Genomic DNA, 26,262 nt, shown 5'->3' with positions numbered 1-26,262 from the left:
AACCCGCGCCAGCCTCTCCTCATCACTGTGCTGGCACCTGAGGGGTGAGACACCCTCTCCCCACACCCACCCTCTGTCGCTCCTCGTCAATGGCCATTCTGGGCCCCAGGACTGTGCCTCCCCCTCCCTACAAATCCTGTGCCTGGAAATCTACACCCTTCCCCAGACCTCTTGTGTCTTTGCCACCCACACAAGCAGATTTTCCAACAAATGCTTATTCAAAGAATTTCCCAGCAACTACATAGGCCGCTGATTATCAAAAAAGATCAGAACTAGAGGAAATGGTTTGTCCGGTGCTTACAGTCTGGAGGTACACCTCTGCCTTCCCTTCCACCCTCAGACACGGGCAGGAGCCTGGGGGCAGGGGGCCACGAGTCTCCACCGCGGGACCCCGGACCCTTAACGAAGGTCTGAGAAGTCAGGGATGGGACTTCCCAGGCTGCTCTCGGAGCTGACGAGAGGAGAGCCCCAGAAGCTGTCCGTCCCCTCGGCAGGATGCCAGTGCGTTAGTCGGGACGGCTCGGCCAAGGGAGGGAACAGCTGGCACAGCTGCTCGGAGGATCTGCAGGAAGATTCTGCTCGAGTGTGAGCGCACAGATGAGCACGCGTACGTGCATGGATGTGCGCACACAGGCCCGCACGCTGCCACACACGCTCTGGATCATGCTGCCTAGCTCAACTCTGGTTTCTCTAGTTACGAGCTGGGTGACTTTGTGTGAATGTCTTTGCCTCTCTGTGCCTCAGTCCCTCATTGGTCTATGAAGGAGGCGGTGCGGGGCCTGCTTCCTCGCCAGGTTGCTGAGGGTGATGGAAACGGCACCTGAGCTCTGGGCCTGCCTGGTGCAGAGCCCAGAGCCAGTTACGAACTCATGGCCAGTGCCTTCTGGAGCTCCTGCCCATCCCGGCCTGCAGGAGCCGGCGTCCTCCACCCACGATCTCACTTACTCCTCCCTGGATGGGGACCTGCTGCATGCCCACTTTTCAGATGAGTTACCTGAGGCTGGGATGGGTGAGTCCTCGCTGAATGGAAGGAGAGGAGCCAGGGTTTGAACACTGCTGTGTCTCATTTCAACAGCTAAGCTCTTTCCACCTCTCCAGCCCAACTTGGAATGACATTTCATTAGGAGCTAATAAACACAACTTATTGGAAGACATCTTTCTGATGGGTAAATAATAAAAAGTTGGGGCCCTGGACCCTGGGCAGGCCTAACCCCCTTGTTTTACAGATGAGGAAGGGGGTGTACCCAGAGTTACACGCAGAAACCAGGTAATCAGACGCCCCCAAGCACATCTTCAACCCCCCAGCAGGGGGGGGAGGCTTGGGAAGAGGGAGGAGGGGGTGGGAGTGCCGGGCCTTGTCAAACCTCACCCTCCCACCCCACCCACAACCCAGCTGCACCCTGGTCCCTTGCCACCACTTCAAAAATGCAAAAAGACAAGGACAAGAAGCCAAGTTTTTAGTCCTCCCTAGACCTCAGTTTTCCCACCTGTACAATGGGTGAGGGTAGGGATCGATGGTCAGCCCAGCCCACTTTCTATAGCTCAACGGTGCTTTGAGACAGTGGGGAAGGTGAGACCCCTCCAACCCCGATAGACTCTGTCACAGTGCCTGAAATTTCACCATTGCACTATCATTCCTTCTGATGAAGACTCTCCCCATCTGTGGTCCACACTTGAAACCCAAGGGTAGCTCATGAAGTCCCAGCCCCCAGTGCCCACACCTTTGCCTGACCCTCCTGGCTACGTCAGGGAGGCAGGAAGAAGGCCCTGCAGGGGGAGCACGTTGTGGACCACCGTGTGACCTGCTGTTCATGGCTAGTGGTGGGCATGGGAGAGAGGCCCTGACTGCGGACCCATCTGGGTACTACTTAATCCCACTGAGCCTCGATTCCCTTCTCTGGGAAATGGAACGATGATGCCTCTGACATCACAGGCTGTCGGGCCATGAACTGATGCCCTGTGCTGAGCACCAAGCAGGTGGAATGGGGCGCCTGGTGCCAGGGCCCGGCTCCCGGCTAATGGAATAGCCGTGGCGCTGGGGGCTAAGTGCGGGAGTATCAGACCCAGGCCCTTCTCACCCCTTCCTAGCCCCTCGCCGAGATATCAGATTCAGCTATGGGGTTGAGAGGGTGGCGGGAAAAAACGTTATCATCATGTGGAGAACCGTGAATCGAGGACCACTCTCAGGGTCACTCTGGGCTCCTGACACTGGTGGGTGAGCCCAGCCATCCTCAGTCTGGGAAGCCCCCAGGCAGGTGGGGAGGGGCCCTGAGGGAGCACCACAGAGGTGGCACAGAAATGCCACCCACATGCTGGGACCCGTGGGACAAGATGCCTTCTGCTCTCCAAAAAGCACCGGGCCAGAGTCACACCACCTGACATCACCCCCAAACAGCACAGGCCTGAACTCACACCCTCGGCACGTCTTCTTTTTCCTTTTAATCATGGTCCCTGATAAATTGCAAACTCCCTGGAAAGGATGATGACGAGTGAACGAGCATCACCAATCCCCGTCCCCTCTCGTCTGGCTGACGCTTTTCAAAAGGATCAACCGATAAGCAAAATACAAGCGTTGGACTTCCCTGGTGGCGCAGTGGTTAAGAATCCGCCTGCCAAGGCAGGGGACACGGGTTCGAGCCCTGCTCCGGGAAGATCCCACATGCCACGAAGCAACTAAGCCCATGTGCCACAACTACTGAGCCCGAGTGCCACAACTACTGAAGTCCACGCGCCTAGAGTCCATGCTCCGCAACAAGAGAAGCCACCCAATGAGACGCCTGCGCACCGCAACGAAGAGAAGCCCCCGCTCGCTGCAACTACAGAAAAGCCCGCGTGCAGCAACAAAGACCCAACGCAGCCAAAAATAAAAAATAAATTTATATATATATAAAAAATATATGCAAGCATTGGTGAACGTGGACACCAACCCCAGAATCCAAGAATTCCAGAGTCCTAGAACTTTCCAATTTTAGTGTGCTGGAATCTTGGATACTCAAAATCTTTGAAATCAAGAACCTTGCATATTAGAATCCCAGCCTCCATTAGACCCCTAGGACCTCAGGGTTGGAAGGCGAGCAGACGCCCAATCTGCTACTAGATGTAGAATCTTCTCTTCAGTATCTCTGTACCGCAGGTGGGGAGGGGTCTCCCCAGATCTGCAAGGCTACTTTGAGATCCCTTCTCTCTCCCCAAGCCTCTGCCCCCGCTGCAAAAATGGAACCATGGGAGGGTGTCCTCCTGCTTTCCCTCCATGCCCCCATTATCCCCTGTGCGTGACCCATCCTCTCTGCCTCTGAGGGACGCTCCCGCACAGCATTTAGACACAGAGCCCCTCCCCTTGTAAATACCCCCTCCTTGAATGCCCTAGTTCTCTCCTTCACTCCCCAGACCAGGGAAAGCGCGTCTGCACTGCCTCCGTTCCCTGCTTCCCTTGCAGCCGTCAGGACCAACAGTGGCCCACAGGGTGCCAGCCACAGTGGGCATTTCCCAGCCTTCATCCGACTGATCAAACTGCATCACGTCGACCAGAGGACGGCCTGGCCACGCTGCGTCCTGCCCACCTCCCCAAGGGACTCAATTCTTCCTCAGGAACTTTGTCACCGGGGGGCAAAGGGCAGGACAGAGAGCAAGGGCTGGCGCCCCACAGGGGGCATGGGTGACTCAGGGTGGCCCTGGGAAGCGGTCGGGTTAGCAAGAGCGGCATGGGCGCTGGCTCTGCAGCTTCACAGCCGGGAAGCCGCTTGAATGTGGCCAACAGCAGGGAGCGGGACAAGGCAAGAGGTGTCTGCATTTGCACTTGGGCGGGTTTAGGGAAAGGCACCCTAGCACCACTGAGTCCTGTGGCTCTGCGTCATCTCGCTTAAGGATTTGGGGTGGCAGCACCCAAGGAAATGAAACCATTTCACTCTAACTAGGACCAACATCCAAGGTGGCTGATGACAAATGTGTATCTGAGACTTCTGGGTGGCAGGAGGGGGGCTGAGGCCCGGGCTGGGGGCCGGGGCAGGGACTGGGTCAAGGGTGAGGCGACAGGCCTGATGCCCCTCTGAGGTCCCAGACTTGGGCTCCCGAGGGGGGTTACCTGCAGGGACAGGAAGGGGGTTCCGGGCGGGTACCTCCGGTTCTGGATGGTCCACTGGCCTTGGGTGCATGGCATGTCGTATTTCTGCCTCCGCAGAGTGTAAGCATCAAACCAGAGGGCCAAGCCGTAGTCCAGGGAGGGCACCTGGGACAGAGGAGCCAGTCACCAGGCGGCCCATGGGCTGCGGCCAGGCGGTGGTCCCACCTCCCAGGACAACAAAGCGGGGAAGGGGCCTGCCAACACAGAGTGCCAGCTGGGGCTGAGGTCTGTCAGTCACTCAGCAAACAGGCGTCGCCATGGCAACAGAACCATCCCACCCGCCCTGGAAGGATTGGTACCCAGAGCTCAGCCTGTGGGTGCTTCAGCAGAGGCAGGACAGTGCTCCCCTCCCAGCTGGGATCCCCGGAGGTCTATAGGGTGCTCTGGGCAGAGGGTAGGTGGGCTCACCGTGAGATGCCAGGAGCAGTGGGTGCTGGGTGAGTAGTAGCTGGGGAAGTATGGCGTGCTGAGGACACCCTGCAGCTCCAGCCGGCCTTCCAGGGTCAGATTCACCTCACAGGCTTGGCCCGGAGAACAGAAGTTACACAGGGTGCCTTGGACCCACCCCGCTGCACCTGCCAGCAGGTGGGGGGCAGCTGAAACCCATGCCCCCTACTGCCACTAAACAGTACAGCCTGATGACTGAGTGTGAATGTGTGAGCTTGGGCCTCAGTTTCCTCATCTGTGAAACAGGGACAATAACAGTACATACCTCATAGGGAAGTTGAGTGGATTAAACAGACGTGGTATGTAGTAAGTGCTCAAGAAATGTTCGCTACTGACATCAGCTGTGCAACCCTTCACGGTTTACTGAATGTGCTCACTGCTGCGCCAGTCTCACAGTTACGGGGGTTGGGGAGGGAGAATCGATCCCCTTTTCAAAGATGAGGTTTGCGGAAGAGGAGCCACTTGGCTGACGTCACACAGTGAGAGGGCGAGGCATGGGCAGCAGGTGTGTTCCCAGCTAGCACAACACCTTCCGTGGAAGTCAGGGGCCCTAAAGCCCCCATTCCCTCCCCGTAGAGCTATGTCAGAGACGCCCATGAGAACGGGCAGCTCTGGTACCTCTTTAGCTCCAGGGACTCCCAGGGGTCACCTGTGGACCTGGGCCACCAGCAGGAGACCAGTGGGGTGGACACCAGGGGACGGAGGGGAAAGCCGGTGGGAAGAGGCAGACTGACGGCAGAGGCGGGGAGAGGCTCTTTGTGTAGTTCCTGTTTGCAACCCTCCCTTCCACTGAGCCCAGGACAGCCCAGGACAGCCAGCCATCGGGTGTGAAGAGTGGGACGTGCTCTTCCTGAGAAAGGGGGTGGAGGAGGGGGAATCTGGAAGCAGGAGGAGAGTGGGGAAGTCTCAGTGGGGCAGCCTGGGGGACCCTTTCCCAAGGAATGCTGGGAATCGCCCTCCCCTGAGCCATCTCCAGGGACGACTGTGTGGTTGGCCTTTGGTGTGAGAGGGTTGTCTGGTGGACCCCACGCTCCAGGCTCAGCCAGGGTGGGTGCAGAGGGAAGAGGGGGAAGGGGAGGACAGAGAGAGGAGGGCAGACAGACAGTAAACTCAGGAAAGAAAGAGTCAGAAAGAGGGCAGGAGAGAGAATGAGGGGGAGATGAGGGAGGGTGGGAGAGAGGGGCAGGGGAGGGGGTGAGGGAGAAGGTGGGGGAAATGGAGCGAGAATAGAGAGAGATAAAGGGAGTCCAGGGGTGGGGGTGAGGTTGGAGAGCAGAGGCGCTTCCAGAACCTTCCCTCCCCCATCCCATCCCCAACCAGAGCAAAGAAGGTGAAGGCAAGCCCGAGGAGCACCCCTGGCTTCTGCCACTGTGCCCCTCCCATCCCCTAGGGACCCCTGACCCCTCACCCTGGAAGGCCACGGGCTGCACGGAGAGCACGAAGGGGTCATAGTAGCTGTGCAGGCCCTTCTTCCAGACCACCGCCATGACGGCACCCGATGCCAGGACCTCCACCACGGGCTCCTGGCGACTGCAGCCATAGACCCTGGTGGGACAGAAAAAGGTGGCGACGGGGGAGGCAGGGTCTGAGACGGGCATCAGGGGGGGCAGCGGGTTTCCGGGAGGAGCAGAGGAGGAGGGATTGGCAGCCTATACATCTGGGTCTTCAGCTAGTCTGCTGTGTGTCCTCAGGCAGGTGTCTGACCGTCTCTGGCCCAGGGGGCTGACTGGAGGCCCTGTAAGGGTCAGGCCAGCTCCTCAGGGGAGAGAAGCCAAAAGGTTACCCAGACTTCTGGAGCTTACAATTCGACTGTGAGGGCTCATTCCAGGCCCATAGCACCCCTCCACACCCTCAGAATCCCTGTGACCCCTGAGTGCCCAGTAGGCAGACCAGACTGGCACTATACACGCTGGCTGGCCACACCTGACCCCTGGCCCTGTTCTGGGCTGGAATAGAGAGAAGACAGGTGTGTGGTCTGGTGATCCCTTGGACACCTCAGGATTCTACCCAGAGCCTGCCATGGGGGAGGCACAGAGGAAATAGCAGTATCTTAGAATTCTAGACTCTTAGAGGAATGTCAGCCCTGAAAAGGCTTTTCAGAGATTGTCAAGGTCAACCGCTTCGTTTCCAGGTGGGGAAACCCAGGCTCACGAACGTGCCAAGGCCCCACCCTGGGTCCACAGCAGAGACAGACCCACGCTAGGCACTGCCTGTGATGGCGCCTGGCGCCCCTGCTGTGTCCATGCCCATGGTCGGCCCATCTCAGGTGGGGTGCTTCCGGCTTCCCTATCCCTCACTCTTTGCCAACATCTGCCGAACTTCCCCTTGCCTCCGACAGAATTCTCTGGAGCCCTTGCTAATCGGTGGACCAATTCCCAGAAAGCTAATAACCCTGCTTTCCCCGGAGGGGGCACGCCAGCATCCAGCTGCGGGGTACTGCCTGGCCGGCGCCGGCCCTGGAGCTCTGGCCTTGACCGATGGGAGTGGGTGGCCACGTGGGGGGCTGCAGGCACCCAGGGAAGCGCGAGAAATCCAAGCACAGCCTCAAAAACACCACCCACAGCAGCCCTGGCAACCCTGGCCACTGGAGGGAAGACTGAGCAATCCCAGGAATTTCCCCAGGAGGGTCCTGGTGCCCCAGGGTCCTGGGAAGGGGCATTTCCCCTGGCCTCCGCCTGCCCAGGCACTGGTCCCCACTTCCTCGTCCTCCTGCTTTGACCACCGCTGGCTTGATCTCACTGTGGGGGGCGGGGGGAGGGGTCCACCCTGCGGTACCAGGCCCTCCCCAGCTCCACTGCTCCCCTCCTCCAGGAGGTGGGAGGTAAGATATACGGATTAAGAGGGACCTGAGGTCGCCTTTATTAGTTGCTTTTAATATTAGGGATTTCTTTTATTTACTTAGCAGCTGAGCCCTTGTTGTAACTAAAACGAGGTGAAAGTTGGTGGAGGCCCCACCAGCTCCCCCCGCCCTCCAACCCCGCCCCCGCGTCTTCCCATTACCACCAAAGTCCCCCCTTCATGGTCTGGGGTGCAAGTCTGAGGACCTCTCCAGTCTTGTCTGACCCGTCATTTTACACCTTCTCCAAGGGTCTGAGACGGAGTGAGCCACCTGGTGCCACAGTGAGTAGGGACAGAGCTGAGCCGGCAGTCAGGTCCCCTCTGCAGCAGCAGGCTGCGGGGGGCACTTGGAGAAGCCCCAGGGAAAGCGCTGAAGCGTTCCCACCCTCATCATTCCTGGAAATGAGCTGTGTCTGGCTTCTCTGGGCTCCCCAGGGCCCTCCAGGAACCCAGCCCATGCACACGCCAGATGGCGGTCAGCATGTGGCAGGGCGGTGGGGGGGCGGGGGGAGGGCTGCAGATGAGAGCACAGCCTCAGACCCTGGAGAGTCAGAGAGGCCCCAGGGGAGGGGGCCGGGGAGAACCTTCACCCAGCTCGCCCTTCAGGACTGCCCTTGATCTTGAACATGCAGGTCCCACCCCCATCCCGAAAGCTGGAAGCTGGGTGCCTGAGAAAGACAGAGGAGGCAGCAGCCTGGTGCCCCAGGGTGTCCCCTGACCTCCTACAGACCTACTCCCCTCTCCCATCCAGTGGGGGGGTGATCAGGCTCCTGGAGGCCAAGGCCATTTCCAGCCCCTTCATGGTCTCCCCACAGCCCACCACCTGCCCGCCTTCTGCATTCCATGTCATATCCTAAAGCCCTTCTCCTCTGCTCAAGAACTTTCTGTTAGTTCCTCACTTAGCAAGTATTAAGGTTCAGATAGCTCCTGGCATTCCATGCCCTTGGTGACTCAGCCCCAACTCGACTATATATAGTGATAGTAGTAATGGGTAGCTACTGGATGTTTAATGGATACATTTAATGTATAGTAATAATGGACAGCATTACTGTGTGTAAGGAGCCTGGCCCAGCAGGTCTGATTTAAATCCTCGCAATAACCCTGCAAGGTAGGCATGGCTGTGCACCCATTTTACAGGTGAGGAAACTGAGGCGCAGAGAGGCAAAGTAACTTGGCTTAGAGCACACTGCTAGAAAGCGGTAGAGTATGGTTGGAAGTCTGGGGCTGCCAGACTCTGGAGCATTCTAACAAGATCACGTCGCCTCCCAGAGCTGACCTTAGGGGTCATCTAGTACACCTGTTTTGTTACAAATGGGGAAACCGAGGCTGGGGGAGGGGAAGGGGATTGCTCACAGCACATAGCCTTTTCCAGTCTCCTCTCACCATCTCCCTCTGGGCTGGCCTCACTGTCTCCCGGATACCAAATACCAGGGCCTGGGGTCACACAGCCCCTTGTCTCAGAACACTGGGTGTGGCTTTGGCCCCACACCGTCACCCCCTTCCCAACCCTCCCCCCACTGCCCTCCCAGGGACTCACGAGGTGATAAGCCTCCTCTCGAGGGGCCCAGCCACATCGTACATGGCCAGCCGGTCCCGGCAGTCAGCCAGCATCCACTCGAGCCGGAGTTTGAGCATGAGATCCTCGGGGCCCTGCAGGTGCCACAGGCAGCTGGAGGCCAGGGGGTCGGGCCCCTTCAGCCGGAGGACCTGGCCCTGGCCCACGTAGCTGTAGCGGTAGCAGCCTGGAGTGGGGAGAGGGACAGGCCCCCTGAGCCCTGTTAGCTGGGAGGAGAGACCCACGGTGGGCCCAGCCCTGTCAGGTCCTCACCCAAGCAGGGGTGGGGCAGGGAGAGTAGCTGGATGGGGGTCAGCCCAGATATGCTATATCCCAGCTTTCTGTTTCCCTACTGCTCCATCCCCAGCCTCCTCAACCATGCACTCATTCATTGGTTCATTCATTCGTTCCCTTAGTACTCACTGAGCTCTCCATGCCAGGCGAGTGCCAGAGAAAGGTCCCGTCACTTGCCAGGAACAAGGAGAGCAGCAGGGACAGATGCAGGCACTGGGCGGAATAGCTCAGAAGTGAGGGCTCCCAGGGAAGTCCTGGGAGGTCACAGAGTGAGGAAAGGGCCGCAGGCCAGGGCGGACAGGGGACTTTGAGTCAGGAGGGCAAGTGGGAGGAGGGAGGCAGGACCCAGATCACGCCCAGGAGAGAAGCCTTTTCCTCCTGCGGCCGTGGGAGCCGTGGAAGGTTAGGCAGGGCTGGGACACGGTCGGGCTTGGATCACAGACTCCTCTGGCTACTGGGAGCAAAGCTGAGGAGGCCGGGAGACCAGTGGGATGACCAAGCAATAAGGGGAGCGGGCTGGGGCCTTCATTTCAGGTGGAGAGAAGGGAGTGTGTTCCAGTGGGGCTGGGAGGCAGCCCGGGTAGAGGAAGTGAGCTCAAGCTAGTATGCTGCCATAAGTATGTCGTTTAAACGTCATCATGAGCCTGTGAAGCAGGGAGGATGGCTGCTCTGCCAGGAAGCAGTAAGGATTCGGGAGTGAGCCCCGGATGTGGGAGGCAGCCTGGTATGCGGGGAGTCCAGACGCTGCGTGGTTGTCCCGGCACCACCTCTTATCAGCTGCGTGACTCTGGGCCAGTCACTCAGCCACGCTGAGTTCCGTCAAATGGACAAAGTACTAACCCCTGTCCCACCTCCTTCTCTGTGTGGTTCTGAGGACCAGGAAGGGAATGGAGGTGAGTGAACAGGCTTTGCTCTGATACTGCTGTCTCTTGTTCAACTCCCTCTTCCCTGGCCATCCTGACTCCAGCTGGGGAGCCGACCTCCCCAGGGAGAGAGCTCTGACATCTGCAAGGGGAAGGGTCAGGACCCCTGGAGAAAGGTGCCTGGCTGTTCCTAGGCGTTTATATTCTTTAAATCTTGCTCCAAGGTGATGCTTTGCTTTTGCCATTTTAATAATTACTTTTTTTGTGAAGCAAATTAAGTGGAGAGGGATGTGCTGGTCTCTGTTGATAATCAGAAACATCTTTGGGGAGCCTGGGCGAAAGCAAATGAAACTGCCTTCTGTGTTCTCCTCACCTGGCCCCTTCCCCACTGGACCTGACAGATTCCTACCTACCCCCCAATCCTGAGTCTGTTGCCCCCTCCTCCGTGAAGCCTTCCAGGACCCCCCGGTCAGGAGCAACTCCTTCCTCCCTCTAGAAGCACATCCCTTCCTCTGCTTTGGCTCACAGCCCCCAGGGTCCACCTCTGTCCCCAGGGCAGAACGATTCCCTTTCTGCACTGCCTCCAGGACCTCTGTCCTAGCCCTGGCACTAGGTGATGTGAGATTCTGTTTATGTGTGTGTCTCCCTCATGGGGCTCAGAGCTCTTCCGAGGGCAGGGGTGAGGACACGGTCAGCTGGTGTCTTCAGAGCAAGCATGGGGCCTGGCATGGACAAACTGCCCCAAAAGCCCATTTAGAGGACTTGAATTGTCATCCTCGCCCCATTAGGCATTGCGCTCCAGGAGGGCAGGGGCTCTGGACATGCACTGAACTAAATGAGGATCATGATAAAGTAACTGCCAGAAACTTGGGGACACGTGGACACCCGGCACAGCCAAGGGCAATGGAAAGGCCCATTCCAGACCAAGGGTCAGAGCAACATGTGCACCAATGCAGTGTTAGATGATAGACAGATGACAGATAAGCACAAGATGTGTTTCTTGTGCTCTCCTTTGGACACAAGGAGGGAACATCCTACTGGTCCCTTCATCAGTGAGTTAAATAAGTCTTTGATATGTGCTCATATCTTTGTATGAGAATCATGATTTTCAGTATTTGAAAATTGTCCTTTGACTCCACCACCTCCATTCACCAAGGAAATAAGCATGTGACCAGCCACATGGGAGGAGAGGAAGGTCAGAAAAGGTATAACCAGGATGTCAACTCTGCCTCCCCAGGTAGTCTAGGAAGAATCTGGGAATTTTGGAACTCATGCTCGGAGCCACAGGGTACAGTAGCCTAGGTGACACACTGCACAAGTGCAGGAGTCTCCAGTCACACAGACCATAACGTGGGCAGCGTTCCCTGGCGTTGTGCAGCATGGTGGCCCTGCTGGTGCTCTGCTTCCCAGGGTTCAGTGGGAAGACTGGAGCCCCTTGGAGAAAAGCAAGGTGACTCTAGCAATAGGGCATGGGGGTGGGGTGGGAGGAGAGGGCAGATTAGCCTGGCTGGCTGAGAAAGGGAAGGAAAAGTTGGAGGGAGTATCCTTGAATGTGACAGAAATATCTCCCAGAGACCAAGTTTTAAAGCCAAAGTGATTGACATACCTCGAATTGGCAAGATTATTTTCTACCATCAGTAGAAATGGTAGATTGTGGGCAAATGGAATTCCATGATCGAAAAGTAGGGTCACATTGATGTGCAAATAAATCTGCTACTCGCTCACCCCCCACACACGCAACACACACACACTTTTGTACAAGACACACACACACGTGTTCACATGTGCACAACACCTCCTCCCCTCCCCCCACAAGCCCCCAGTCTCGCTCAGGACCCATCACTGAGGCCACCGTGGTGCCCCCTGGGTAACCCCAGACCATGCCTCCTGCACCCATAGAAGCCATGTGGCCCCCTGACACTCAACCAAACCAAGGAAAACACCAACTCAAAAGGAAAGTGGGGAGGAAAAACCAAAGTCGCGTACCCAGCGTGGAATTCAGTGCAACTATGTCTTTCACACTGGCTTCTGTTAAAAGGAAACGAACAAACAAATAAACAGAGAACAAAAATAAATAAATAAAATGAAATACAAAATAAAAATAGAAGAGACTATCAGAGCCAGCCTGTCTGACATTGACCCTGACTGCCCTCCCCCATGCCCCCACCCCTCAGTCCTGGCTCCTGGCCACTCAGTGGGGGGCCCATCCCCGAGAGCATCCCAGCCCTGGCAGCAGCCTTCCCAGGCCTTGCCAGACCGTCCCACGTTCCCGGTCCCCAGTACTGACCCAGGATCACCAGGCCCTCGGGGTCCACCTCATACTCGGCCCTGTAGGGAGCAGGGGCCGAGCTGTTGGCCGTGGACAGCAGCTCCTCCACCAGCAGGGCCCGCACCACCTCGGGGCTCAGCATCGGCCGGCGGTGCTCGGGGATTTGGAGGATGAACCAGAAAAAGCAGGTGAGCGGTCCCTCCCTGATGTGGCAGCAGTGAGAGGGGCTGGGGGCGGAGCCTGGACTTTGGGCCCCGCCCAGCACCCTGCTCCTGATAGGAGCTGGGGGAGGACACCAACTGCGGCTCATGCGCGTTGAGCGCTTACTACTTGTCAGTCTCTGCTCTCCACTATCACTTGGAAGTCTCCTAACAACCTCTGAGGAAGGGGCTCTCAACAGCCCCATTTCACAGATGAGAAAACTGAGGCACGAGAGGTTAGGTTGTGTGCCACGGACCCAGTCATAAGTGAATGGGACAGCTGCCTACCGCTCCTCCATGTCCTCACCTGATACCCATCAGGCCGTTGCTAAGGGCGCCACGGCCACTGTCTAGGGTAATCCCTACCACACCATTGTGCCCATTCTCCAGATGAGAAAGCCAAGCTGGGTGAAGGGAGGTCACATGCAGGAAGCCAAGTTTCCTCTCCGTGCCTCAGTTTCCCCATTTTAAAACATGAAGCCATTGCCTCAGAAGCCTACAGTGTCTTTCATTCTTTGAGTCTAAAGTTCTAGCAGGGGCCGGTCGTGGGACCCGGGCGACTCACCCAAAGGAGTAGACGGAGCTAGAGTTGTAGTAAGTACCCAGGCAGGTGCTGGCAATGAGCTCCTTGAGCTAAAAGGAGGGGAAAAAAGCAGAGCCCCCTGGAGACCCTCTGTAGAAACCCCCTCCTGCCCTGGGATGCCCTTTGCCCCTCCCAGCAGCCCTGCTTGACGAGGAGCCTACGGGGTAGAGAGGCTTGCCCGTGGTCACACGGTGGGCGGTGGCCACGCCGGGAAACAAACCTCATTCCATCTTTTTACCCCTCCCCCTACACCCGGGCACTGCCCCTGACACCTCCACGTCTACCAGCTCTGACCTCAGTCAGACCGCCAGTGGCCTCTCCCCCTCATCAGAAGTCACTCCTCGACTCTGAGAAGCCCCACTAGGTTCCCAAGTCCCCTCCTCAGCCCCGCCACCAGCCACGGGAGCTGAGCTGCCTGGTCTCTGCACGTGTTCAGTGGCAGTGCCACCGGCAGGGTGGAATGCAGGACTGTGGGTTCTTAAAGCACCTGAACGGCGTAGAGGTAATGTCCACACTCTCCTCTCTCATTTCAACCCCACGACAACCCTACAGACAGGCACTGTTGTTATCACTCCACTTTACACGGAAGGAAAGAGAGCCTTGTTCGGGTCTCCCAGAAGCGGGTCCTGAGGCAGGCGGTTTATTTGGAGGTGATTCCAAGGAACACCAGTGGGGAAAACAGATGGGCAGGGAGGCAGCCATTCACGGCTGTGAAGGTGCCGGCCAGAGCTGTGGCAACTGAGGTGCAAGCCGACAGGGACCTCTGAGAGGCTGCGGGGGCATCTTCAGAACCGCTCCCACCAAGGGCCAAGGGAGCCGGGGTATTTATCCACCTTCTCCATCCCTCACGTCTGAGGGTTGCTGCTGGGCGTAACTCCTCAGCACTTCCGGCCTGCCCTTCAGGGTGCTGTCCTGCGACCTAAGAGTGGCAGGTGCTGGCCATGGGAGACCATCCCCAGTGAAGTAAGCCATTGCCCGGCAAGAGAGGGTGTGTGGCTGGGTCCGGGCAGCATCCCTGCACTGCCCTAATTTCCTAAGGTCATGCTTCTACTAAGTGGCACAATCAGGATTTAGTCCAAGTGCATTTGACCCCAGAGCCCACTACCTTTCCCACCACCCTACACCACCTCGTTTCCATTGTGCCTGGAACAGGGCTCTGATCCCAGTGAGTGTGCTGGATGGACTAACCCACTGGCTTGACGTGATCAGGCCCCTCCCCTCTCCCTTCTTGTCCCCACCGTCCTTCCCTCCCATCCCCGCAATCCTTCCTACCATCATCTGAGCTTTGGTGGTTTCACTGCGGAAGGCACTGGACTCCCGGCGGGCAAGGTCCTGGGAGAAGTGGCGATTGAGCACGCGGAGGCTGCCTGAGTATACCTGGCTGACCGTCATCTCTGCCTTGTGCCCTACCCAGGAAGAAACCAGCAAAGTTAACCAAGGGAACAGATGGGGACGGCTCCTGTGTCCCCCACACCTTCTTCTGCCACCCTGAACCCCCACTCAGCCTCCAGCATCTTGGGCCTCCAAGGCACCACCACCATCATCATCCTCTTTGTCACTGTCATTCAGAGTGTGTGTAGTGACAAACTCATCCCAGAATGCCAGGGAGGAGAGAGGCCAACTGATGAATGGTGTCCCAGAGGCTCCCAGGCAGAAGCCGACACAGTGATCGGTCCAGGACATAGATGCCGAGAAACCCACATGGGCCCAGCAGGTCAAGTTCTTGGTTCAGCACCTCTGTGTTGTCCAGCGGGTTGTCCAGGTGGCACCTACCATGTGGGGTACACTGATAAACCAAGACAGATGGGTCCCCCAGTGTGGAGCTGACAGTAGTGGGTAAGGCAGATGTTCCCCCAGTAACCGTACAACCTGTGGGATTCATATGCCAGCAGCGTCTTGAAGAAGCACAAGTTGCTATTGAGGGGGGGACATGACAAAGAAAACCTGGGCCAGGGTGACCCTCCATCTGAGATGGGAGGAGTGGAGAGTAAACTGGGAAGAGGGGAAAGAGGGAAGTACCTTCAGGGCAGCAGGAAGAGCACGTGCAAAGGCCCTGCGACAGAGGGATCATGGCGAGGAGCAGGGCCAAAAGCCTGTTTGGCTGGAGCAGTCAGATGGGGGGAGGTATAATAAGAGATTGAGACATCAGCAGGGCAAGATTTTGGTCTTTCCCTAATGAGCAAGGGAAACCACGCAAGGTTTAAAATCAGGGATGACGTCATCAGATTTCCGTTTTGCAAAGATTGTTTTGGCTGATGTGAAGACAATAGATTCACAGCCCAGGGTTTATACCCCTATTCAGTCATTTATTCATTCATTCAATAAATATTTATTGAGAACCTGCTATGTTTAGGGACTGGCCTAGAGCACTTGGGAATATACCAGTATAACAATGAACAAAATAATCAAGAAAAAACAAACCTGTCCTTCAGAGCTTGTAGTCTAACAAGAAAGACAGACAATAAACAACAAACATAGGACATAACACGTTAGAGGTGTAAGTGGCGTGGAAATCAAGGGCTGGTGTGGGCTGCAACTTGGAGGCCAGAGAAGAGGGAGATGGTATCAGCCATGTGGATGTTAATCTATGGGACGAGCATTTCAGGCAGCAGACTGGCAAGTGCAAAGGCCCTGAGGCAGGAGCTTGTCTGGATGTTTGAGGAACAGCAAGGAGTGAGCTAGGGGAGAGCAGGAGGAGATGACATGGGGGAGGGGGAGGTCATGTAGGGCCTTGCAACCCTGGAAGGACTTTGATTTTTGCTCTGAGTGAGACAGGAGCCCTGGGAGGCTCTAAGCAGAGAAGTTAGATGATCTGATTTGCTTTGTAAAAATATCCCTCTGCCTTTGTGTTGAGAACAGGCTCTAAGGAGGCAAAGGCAGAAGCAGAGAGAACTGCAGGAGGCTCCTGCAGCCATCAAGTGAGAGTGGTCCAGGGGAGACTGGACCAGGCTGCACAGCGAAGAGGGAGAGAAATGATTGGAGTCAGGGTATGTTTTGGGGTTAGAGAGGACCAGGTTTGCTGGTGGCAAATTGGGGCTGGGGAGTAAAATAAAGAGAGCAGTTAGGGGAGCAACGGGAAGGATGGAATGGCCACCACCTGGGATGCTCTCTCCATTTTTTTTTCAATTTTAAAGGATTTTCTTAGGTCACTATTTTTATTTATTTATTTATTTATTTATTTGCAGTACGCGGGCCTCTCACTGCTGTGGCCTCTCCCGTTGCGGAGCACAGGCTCCAGACGCGCAGGCCCAGTGGCCATGGCTCACGGGCCCAGCCGCTCCGCAGCACGTGGGATCTTCCTGGACCGGGGCACGAACCCGCGTCCCCTGCATCGGCAGGCGGACCCTCAACCACTGCGCCACCAGGGAAGCCCTCTTAGGTCACTATTGATGATACCCGAAAGTCATATACCATTTTCTCAACATCTCGAACTTCCGAAAATCTCATATATAAACACACATTGCCTCTGAAACATGGAAAATCAATAGTTCAATATCATTTTATATTAACAACTGGTAAACATCAATTAAAAATGAAAGCCCCGGGGCTTCCCTGGTGGCGCAGTGGTTGGGAGTCCGCCTGCCGACGCAGGGGACGCGGGTTCGGGCCCCGGTCCAGGAAGATCCCACATGCCGCAGAGCACCTGGGTCCGTGAGCCATGGCCGCTGAGCCTGCGCGTCCGGAGCCTGTTGCTCCGCAACGGGAGAGGCCACAACAGTGAGAGGCCCGCGTACCGCAAAAAAAAAAAAAAAAAAAAAAATATATATATATATATATAGGAAAGCCCCTTTAAAATATCCTCAGAAGGTAGACTGACAATTCACAGGAGAGTTAACTGTCAGTGGGGTCTGAGATGCACTTAGACATCCTGGGGGAGGGGCAGGCCCCGGTGATACAGTGGCGCTCAAGGGAGAGGCCCAGATTGGAAATGAAAATTTGGGAATCTTCAGGGCATAAGGGAATGTCGGGGTGGCGGGGGAGCAGAGAGGAGGAGGAGGAGAAGTCACCATGAGCTGAGGGAAAAGAAAGTGTGGGCGCCCTGGAAGCCAAGTAAGGATAACGTGTCAAGGAGGAGGCAGGGAGGCGCCCGGTCACGTGCTGCCAATGGAACAAATGCAACGAGGACTGACCGCCGGATTCTGCAACGTGAGGACTGGTGACCCTGACAAGCACTGGTGGAGTTTCGGGGGTGAGGGGCAGGGAGTCAGATCAGAAAGGGCGCCCGAAAGAGGCGTGGAACGGGGGGCCGAAGCGTTTTCAAACGACAGGGATTTGCTGCAAAGGGGAGCAGAGAAATGGCTGTGTGTGTGCGTGTGTGTGTGTGTGTGTGTGTGTGTGCAGGCACGAGAGGGATTCGGTACAGGAGCAACGAGAAGCCCTGTACAGTGATGGACGATGCCACCGGAGGAGAGAGCGGACATGGCTGGAGCCTGGCCACCACGAGTACAAAGGGAGTGGGATCTGGGCCGGGAGGACAGCTGACTAGATGGGGCAGGGCTGTTTCGCACGTGGGGATGGGCAGAGCACGGAGCACGTGGGTACACCTGGGAGGGCATCTATGGGGCTTCCCTTCGGAGTAGTTCCGTTTTCTCATTGAAGCAGGGGGCAAAGTGGGTGGGGGGTGAGGAAGGTTTGAGAATAAAGCATAAAACTGTGGCCCAGGAGAGCAGGAGAAGGAGAAGACCAGGGAGATACAGCTGGGCGGCATGAAGGGACCCGCTACTGGGCTCCAAGTGGACCAGCCCAGGGCCCACCGGCCTTGGGAAGCCGGCCCCCACCCTCTCCTCTCCTGGGCCACTTTCTGGGTCAGGCTGCCACTTAACCAGTCGTTCGCTCCTTCAGGCTTATCCTGTTCCAGTGCAATAGGCCTCTCGTACAGCTCCCCTTCCAGACCAGACACCGCGTGTCTCTGACTCATCTCCTCGTCCAGTGCCCGGTACCCAGAGCACAGCCTGGCCCCGCGCGGGAGGAATCGTTCACATATCTCCAAAAGTGCCTCCTCTGTCCTCATCCCTCATCCCTCTGGGTTGGCTTCCCCCAGTGGAGGCTTTGGGGCACTCACCCCCTGGGTCCTCAGCCCCACGGAGCACCCACCCCCAGCGGGGTGATTCACTCCAGGAGTGTAATCAGGAGAAATCAGACTCTGAGCAGAAAGACAATTGGCAGGTGAGTTCCTGGCCCTCCAGCCTGACTCTCTATGGTTTCCCCTTAAGACTAATTATCCCGCAGCCTAAGGAGGCCTCGGCAGCCCCGTGTTATCTGGGGCGCCGGCTTCCTGCCGGTGGTGAAATGCACACGGCTTCCACTCCCGGCCTGCGTTGCTCGGCTCTGAACAGAATCAATCCATCCGACATCACGGCAGGTGGGTCCTCATCAGACCCAGGCTTCCTAACAGCTTCAACCCGGGGGTTCCAGAATACCCCCCCACCTCGCCCCCCTCTAGAGCTGGGCCGAGGCTGAGCTCCCCAGTGGCTGCTCCAAAGTGGGTCCCCATTCCTTTCAGTGGACCTGAAATTCCACCAGGAGATGCAGTCAGTAAGAAAATGATCTAACTTTTGCAGAGTGCTTAATGGGAGGTCTCTGATCACTTGGGCAAGGTGGGCTGTCCCTGCTAGGGTTCCACCGGGGCACCCTCTGCTTTCTCTGTCCTAGCACATGCCAAGCATTATGGTGAGAACAGAACTATCTCTACAGCCTGGCACAGAGCTGGCATATAGGAGGTCCTCAGTACTGAATGAATGAATAGGATGGACGAATGGACCCAGAGCATGGGCCAGTTGCTCCTGGGGTTCCAGGGGACTGACTGAGGGCTGTGATACCAGAGAGGGAGGGGCCAAAATTCAGGACATGGGAGATGCCTGAGCTACCTGCTCTGGGCATTCTTGCTCTCCCCCCACCCGCACCCACATTCCCTCTGGGTTGAATTCCACATGTGCCCATGCTGGGGTATAAAGCCATCTACGTGCATGGACACCCCCCTGGACACCTGAGTTCTGTGCCCCCCTCCCCTTCGTTCCCACTCATGCTGGGCCCTGGAGACCCCGAGATGATAGAGCTATGGTCCCCACCCTAGAAGAGCTCCCAGATCGGGCTCCAGTGAGCAGACGCACTCATTGGTGCCAGGCACCACCAGCACCACTGGGCCTCCTCCAGCTGAGCCTGGTGGCTCCAAGCCCCAGGGGCAACCCAGGAGGGCTGCAGGCAAGGGGAGGCAATGTTTACACCCCTTCAGCTTGTCACTTTACAAGAACTGGGTTCTGGGAGAGCACTCCTTCCGCAGCTGCTGGGAACTGTGGCCACTAGGCCCCAGCAAGGAACTTGCACTCCCATCTCATGGGACAGGAACGGAGACTCAGAGAGAAGTGCATGTCCAAGGTCGCACAGTGGTTTCTAGGCATTGCTGAGCCTGGAATCCTGATCTGTCCTGCTGTGCCCCCTCGACCACCCCAAGTCCTCCCCAGGTACCTCTCCCAAGGGCCCCGCAGTTACCTAGGAGATACCAGAGCAGGACCCCCACTGAAGCCAACACAACCAGGGCCAGCCAGAGGGGAGCCAGGCGGAGGTAGTCGCGGACTTTTCTCTTGGAGTCCTCGGGGGCCTTAAACATCCCCTCCGGCTCTGCCTCTTCTCCATCACCTCCATCGCCCTGCCCGCCAGCCGCTTGGGGGGCCTCGGCCATGGACATCCTGGCAAGGAAACAGACCAGGGTTGGAAAAAGCCTGGCATTTGCAAGGGAGTCTTTACTGAACACCAACCTTGCGCGGAAGTAAGACGGCACCCCTGCCTTTTGGGGGAGGAGGAGAATAACGCCAGCTAGCAGTAATTGAAAGTGAGCACTGAGCCAGCTCACAGAGGAGCGAAGCACGTCTCAGAGCAACTCGCCCAGGTGACCAGCTGGACCTGGTCTGGCTCCAGAATCCCTACCTTTGCATCTGCGGTCAGAGGAGAGATGGAGGTTTCACTGCCTGAACCCCACCCCCCAAGGTACCCGCAGATGGAACTGGGGTGCATACACGGAGTACAAGTTTCTGTAAACCAGTTCCTCTTGCCCTCAGCTTCCCTCCCATTCGGGGGATGTTTTTTCCTTCCTCCTGTTTCTCAATAGCAAAGCTTCCACATCATCGATTCAATCCATTCACTTCACCCTCCCCCAGAAGCCCTGAGCCGGCTCTGTGCCGAGCCAGGGACTGCCTTCCAAGGAGCGCCACCCCTCTGTTCTCCCCACTGCCCCAAAGTCTCTTAGGGGCAGAGGAAGGAGAAGGAGACAAAAACTAATATTCATTTAGTGTTTGTGCAAGACATTTTACGGATATCACCCCATTTAATCCTCTGGTCACCAGGATGTGGGGACCATGGTCCCCATGCTCTTCCTCAGCCCACTCTGTGTAGACACTTTACATATACTATCTTGCTTAACCTCCAAAAGCCTTTCAAGGTTCTGCACCCATAGGACAGATGAGGAAACTAAGACCCAGAATGTTTTAGCAATAACTCAGTCCAGGGGTTTCCTAGCCTCATTTTCCCAATGTGATTTGAATGTCTGGCATTGACAACCAGCCCATTTTGCAGATGGAAAAACTGAAGCCCAGAGAGGCTAAGCCACTCGCCAAAGATCACACAGCAGGTAAGTGGGGGTCGAGCCCAGGTGTCTGACTCCCTGCTCTTTCCACTACTCTGGGCTACTTCCTGTAAATGAGCTGTTAATTAACAAATCATGATGAAATAATACCTGAATGCCACCCTGGTCAGTGCCCCAGACCTGTGGCTGTGTCTCTAGACCCCCAGGCAAACTTCTGAGTGCTATTTGCCTTCTCTGGCAGGTTTTCCCACAGTCCAGAGAAGGTCCTTCACTTGCCCACCCACCAGCAGAGCAAGTAGGAAATTAGCCTCCTCTTACCACATCCCAAAAGACCACTGCGGCTTTAAAATACGTCCCCAGGTGTGCGTGGGTGGGTGGGCAGGGTGTCCTTTGCTTTGGGTCTTGGATTTTCACACAGAGGGATTCTGAAAACAGGGATCTTTTGTGATGCTCAAAGGTTCTCAGTCAAGGATCTCTGGCTCCAGCCACAGGGATCTCCTGAGTGGCCCCCATGGATGCAAGGAAGAGAGGTGACCGCAGGTGATTCTCACCTGGACTCCCCTCCACCCCAACCAGAGGACATCTGGACATCTGTATCAGGCCCTGCTGGCTTTCACGGGGCCAGGGCCACGGATGGGAAAGGTCCTGCGTTGGGTGGGGCAGCCCCTCCAGTCCCGCCCACTGCCCGGAGTGTCCAGGGCACCCCTGGTGAAACTGGCTGTCCCCCGTGAGCTGAGTGGGTGGCTAGAGCCGGGAGAGCCCAGTGACGGGCCGGCTTCTGCCCTCTCTCAGCCCCAGGTCCACTCCCGCTGCCAGAGAGGCACATCCCCATTTTACTCCGAGTCTGGATCACCAAGGAGATATTGGGGACTCGGGGAGCACAGAGGTGATCACAGCTGACATTTATTTGAATTGTTTCCCGTGCTTTATACGCACTGTCTCATGTAAGCCTTCCACAGACCTGGGGGGGTGGTGATAGGTTCTCTCATTATCCCCATTTTACAGATGAGAAAGTTGAGGCACAGAGAGATTGAGCAACTTGGCCGAGATCCCACAGTTGGTTAGCGGCAGAGCCAGGCTGCAAACGCAAGCGGTTTGTCTCCAGAATAACACCCTGACCACTCTGCTCTACTGCCTCACAGGGTACGAGGGGAAACTGAGGCTCAGAGAAGGTCATAGGTCCATTAGAGGAGGCACTTAGGGGAGCAGCCCCAGGTAAGATGCTCAGTACGCCTCACCCTTCCTCTCCCCATTCCCCAAGCCAGGCTTTCACCCCATGGATTTTGCCTCCCTCATAACTGGCTCTCACATCCGTCTGGGAGAACTTTGAGTATCACAGAAGATCCCATTTTGAGAAAACCCAAAATTAGACACAGCCCAAATTGGTGGGGGGGGGCCATACACCTGGGGTTCCCATTGCCTCCCACCTGGACTCCTGGGGCAGCCTCGCAACTGCTTTCCTGCCTCCCAGCTCCTCCTCCAGCCCCTCCTCCACATTGTCAGGAGAGAGCTCTCCCTGCCCACCTCCAGCCATTCACCTGCTCAGAATCCCCTCAAGGTTCCCAGCCACCTCCAAACCCCTCACCGTGGCACCCAAGACCCTCCATGGCCAGGCTGCTGCCCTCGTCCCTGGAGCCCTACCTTCCGTCACACACGTCACCCTGCAGGTCCACAAGATGCTCCTTTGTACAGACACGCCCTCTGCCTAAAGGATGGTGGGACCCTTAAAGGCCAGCTCCAAGGCCACCTGCCCAGCGATGGGCTCTGGGCCCTGGAGAGTAAGCCACCCCCTCCCCTAGGCAGCCCTTGGTCAGATCAACAATCTGACTGGCTTTTGGCTTCGTTTCTCTCCCCCACAAAAAAGGCGGGCCTGTGTCTCATTCACCTCTGGATCCCCATGGAACCCAGCACAGGGCCTGCCACCTGAACAAATCCTCCGGGAAAGGGTGGATGAGTAGAAAGCAACCTTTAAAAGCTGAATTAAAATTGAAAAAAATACAATTAGAAAAAATAAAAAAGAAAGAATGGGTGAGTAGAGCCCCAGGGCTCCAGACTCCTAGTGCAGTGCTCTCTCCTACATCTTACTGCCTTAGGGGCAAGGCATGGAAGATGGTGCTGGCCTCTGGGGCCCTAGATTCCGTCACCAGACCCCTCCATGTTTATTGAGCATCTGCTTGGGGCCAGGCTCTGTGCTGGGCACGGGGGTCACACTGGTGAATATAAGAGACCTCATTCCCACCCTCTTGGGGCTGACAGCCCAGCAGGAAGTGGACAGTTGTGACAACTGACAGTTGTGAAGATGACCCCAAGCTCCTGTCTTTTATTCTTATTATATAATGGTTCCCCCATTGTTTTGAGGATCTAGTCACCAGAAAAGTCTGTGCCTCTACCTTCCAACCAACCCCAGAACCCAACCTCTTCTTGACACCTCAGTGGCTCCCACCATCATCTAGGTCACCGTGGCTCCTACACTAGCCAGTGGTCCGGCCACCCTCACTAGCCAATTCCCACATGACCACCAGAGGGGTCTTCACCACGTGGCCTGCTCACAAGCCCCGCCTACAGAGCCCAAAGCCCTCGTCACAGCCCACCAGGGACTCCGTGATATGGCGCTTGTGCGCCTTTCTGTCCTCTCCCTCCTACTGTAGCCACGCCCAGCTCCTGACCTTCAACAGATGGAGTACAGGTCGCCTCAGGGCCTTGGCACTTGCTGTTCCCTCTGCCAGAAATGCTTTTCCTTCAGTCTTGCCTCATGACCTGCTCCTTTACCTCCTTCAAGTCTTTGCTCAAATGTTACCTCTTCAGTGAGACCTGCCCTGACCACTGCCCTCTCTCTGCTACATTTTTCTTTATCGCTCTTCTCAAGACTAACGTGGCAGGATATGCTTCTGTGTCCTTGGTCTGTGTCCTCCCAGGCTGGAAGCTGCACCAGAGCAGGGGCTTTACTCTGTGTGCCCTGCGTGCCCTGCACTGAGAGCAGAGAGCGCTTCCTTCCTGCTGGGCCAGGGTGCTGGGTGCACGTGTGGCCTGGCCAACTTCTTCTGCCTCCTTCTCCCCTTTCCCGCTCTTCCCTTGCTGCGCCCCAGCGACATTGGACTTCTCGGCAATCGATTCTAAAAATGAAGATGGTAGAAACCTTTAACAGATCTAGGGTTCTTAGCCTGCGCTGGGTGAAGAGCATCACACGATTGTTTCTTGAACCTTGAAAGTTCTTGCTTACCACCTGCTTTCTTCCTTCTGCCCGGGCTGCCCACCTCCTGACCTGGCCCCTTCACACCTCAGCTCAGCTCTCACCTCCTCCTGGCAGCCCTCCCAGAGTGCCTCTGGCTGCTCCTCTGAAGCATCCTGGGCCACCCCCATCAATGCACAGCTCATCTTGGGGGTATTCTTTCTGTCCCCCGTGTCCCCCTGAAGGTGAGTGCCTGGAGGGAGGGACTGGGTGTACCCCCAATTTCCACAGGGGCCTGAGGCTTCTCGCCTGATCCAAGAACCTGGACCCCAGCCTGGCACCTGCTCCTCAGCCCCTCCTGCCCTTCTGACCATTGGCGGGTCCTCGGTCTGCCTACAGGAGGCTGAGCTCACTGGGGCAGAGCCGTTCCTCCTCCCGCGTGCCAGCCTGTGCTGGCTGTCGCCACAGCTGAATTCCATTTCAACCTCCAGCAGCCTTGCTGTCTCTACTTAATGGCTGGGGAAACTGAGGTACAGAGAGAGAAAAGGACGTACTCGAGGTCACTCAGCCAGGGTAAGGCAGAGCAGAGTGAGGTAGAGCTGGGATTCTTATCTAGGACCTACCAGGGAGGCCATTCGGGCCTAGAGTCAACCCCTACCATGAGCTGCTTTGACTCTGAGTCCCCAGGCGTGGGGCGAATGGGTGAAAGTCCCTTCCATACACAAACTCATAAACTCACACACAGATGTACACAGATGAAAACACGCTGAAGTACACGCGCAGCTATCTGTGACATACAAACTGCTAGATGCATGCTTGCACACACACACACACGCACACGCACACACACACACACACGCACACACGGCCACATTCAACTCTGAGCCTGCCCCCTGTATAACGCAGTGTCGGGGGGCTCTGGGCCTGTCTGCCATACCGGAAAGCCCAGGTGGGGTACCTGCGTACGAAGGGGGCAGCTTGTCCAGTCCAGAATCAGGGTGGGGTGCTCAGACTGGCAGACCAGGCCTCTCCCCTGCCCCGTCCCTGCCCCAGAGTCCACCAGCTCCAGCTGAGCCCCAGGCGTCCCAGCCCCCGGAACCTGCAGCCCCTCCACTGCCCCGAGCCTGTCCATACACCTGGCCTCCGACCCCAGCTCTGTGGACCCCTCGCCTTCTGCTCGCTGGGTCACTCTCTGGCCCGTGAGGCCCAGCAGACCAGGCCTCGGAGCAGGGCAGTTGGCTTAAGCCCCAGGGAGCCAGGCCTGGCTCTCCGGGTAGACGCTGTCACCGGGTCATTCATAGATCCTGGTCCCCTGGCCTGGAGGTCCCCGCTTACCTTTGGGAGTGGCAGGTGGGTGCCGGGCCTGCTGCACGCAGACCTCAGAGCCTCTGTTTGTCCAGACCAAGGTCTCCCCACCCCCTACCCAGCCAGCCTGGGCTGGATCAATGGCCCACAGCCATGGCCGGGGTGTCTGGCCCTTGTCCCCTGTGGCCTGTGGCCCCAGGCTCCACGGGCCTCCTGTTGGGCTGGGGACAGCACTGTGACTGAGCACGTAAACAGGCCAACAGGCCGGAGGCAGGAGGCAGGCAGTGCCCCGCCCCGCCTCGCCCCGCCCCGTGGGCACCCTGGAGGCTGGCGGGCAGGTGCAGGAGATCTGAGCTCTCCCCCGAGGCCTGTTGCCTGGTGACATTCCTGCCTGGTTACAGCTCCTGGTCCCCTAGAGCATGAGGTGGGGTGACCAAAGACTGGGGGCTGTGCGGGGGCCCGTGCAGGGTGGGCAGGGGCTCACGCGGGTCTCCTTACCTGGACAGGTGAGACCAGAGGAGCCGGTGGCTCTGAGAGAGACAAGCAGGCTGGGCTCCTGTGCTCTGGGGACGGGAGCGGAGAAAAATGGAGTTGGGGTGGCGTTCGTGCTATTTTCTGTTTAGCTGGAAATTAGTTGAATTTCTACCTGATTCTGGAGAGCTGTGCTGTCCATTTTGGTGGCCTCTGGCCACATGCAGCTCTTGAGCCCCTGGGATGCGGCCAGTCTGAACTGAGACGTGCCACACGGGCAAGATATATACCAGGTTTCGAAGACTGAGTGCAAAGCATGTAATATAAGCTCAAGGAGCATTTTCTATGTTGATCACGTGTTGAAATGATAACACGTTAGCTGTATAGGGTTAATAAAATATATTATTGAAATTCATTTCATCGGCTTATTTTTACGTTTTTTAATGTGACTACAAGAACATTGGATACTTCAATAAAGTTTTTAAAAATATCACATTTGACCAAAACAGAACACTGGGATCACAAGTGTGGTATTGAACGGAGCTGCAGCAGAGATGGTGGGTTTAGAC

At 56.8% G+C, this 26,262-nt stretch overlaps 1 protein-coding gene across 1 annotated transcript in view; it reads right to left on the bottom strand.

Annotated features, from left to right (window-relative positions):
- The window catches only part of TMPRSS6 (transmembrane serine protease 6), a 32,217-nt gene extending 12,363 nt beyond the window's left edge, over positions 1-19,854 (bottom strand). Inside the window, exons 1-9 of the mRNA XM_030856078.2 lie at positions 19,659-19,854; positions 14,442-14,575; positions 13,152-13,219; positions 12,405-12,589; positions 12,104-12,145; positions 8,943-9,147; positions 5,976-6,112; positions 4,529-4,641; positions 4,116-4,225 (exon numbers count right to left, since the gene is read on the bottom strand). Coding sequence (XP_030711938.1) covers positions 4,116-4,225; positions 4,529-4,641; positions 5,976-6,112; positions 8,943-9,147; positions 12,104-12,145; positions 12,405-12,589; positions 13,152-13,219; positions 14,442-14,575; positions 19,659-19,854 — 1,190 coding nt within the window. The remainder of the gene's footprint in view (positions 1-4,115; positions 4,226-4,528; positions 4,642-5,975; positions 6,113-8,942; positions 9,148-12,103; positions 12,146-12,404; positions 12,590-13,151; positions 13,220-14,441; positions 14,576-19,658) is intronic.
- Between the last annotated feature and the right edge of the window lie 6,408 nt (positions 19,855-26,262).

This window comes from Globicephala melas, chromosome 10 (assembly GCF_963455315.2).
Source record: "Globicephala melas chromosome 10, mGloMel1.2, whole genome shotgun sequence".
In the NCBI taxonomy this organism is placed as follows: Eukaryota; Metazoa; Chordata; class Mammalia; order Artiodactyla; family Delphinidae; genus Globicephala; species Globicephala melas.
This window is presented reverse-complemented; position numbering and strand designations above follow the sequence as displayed.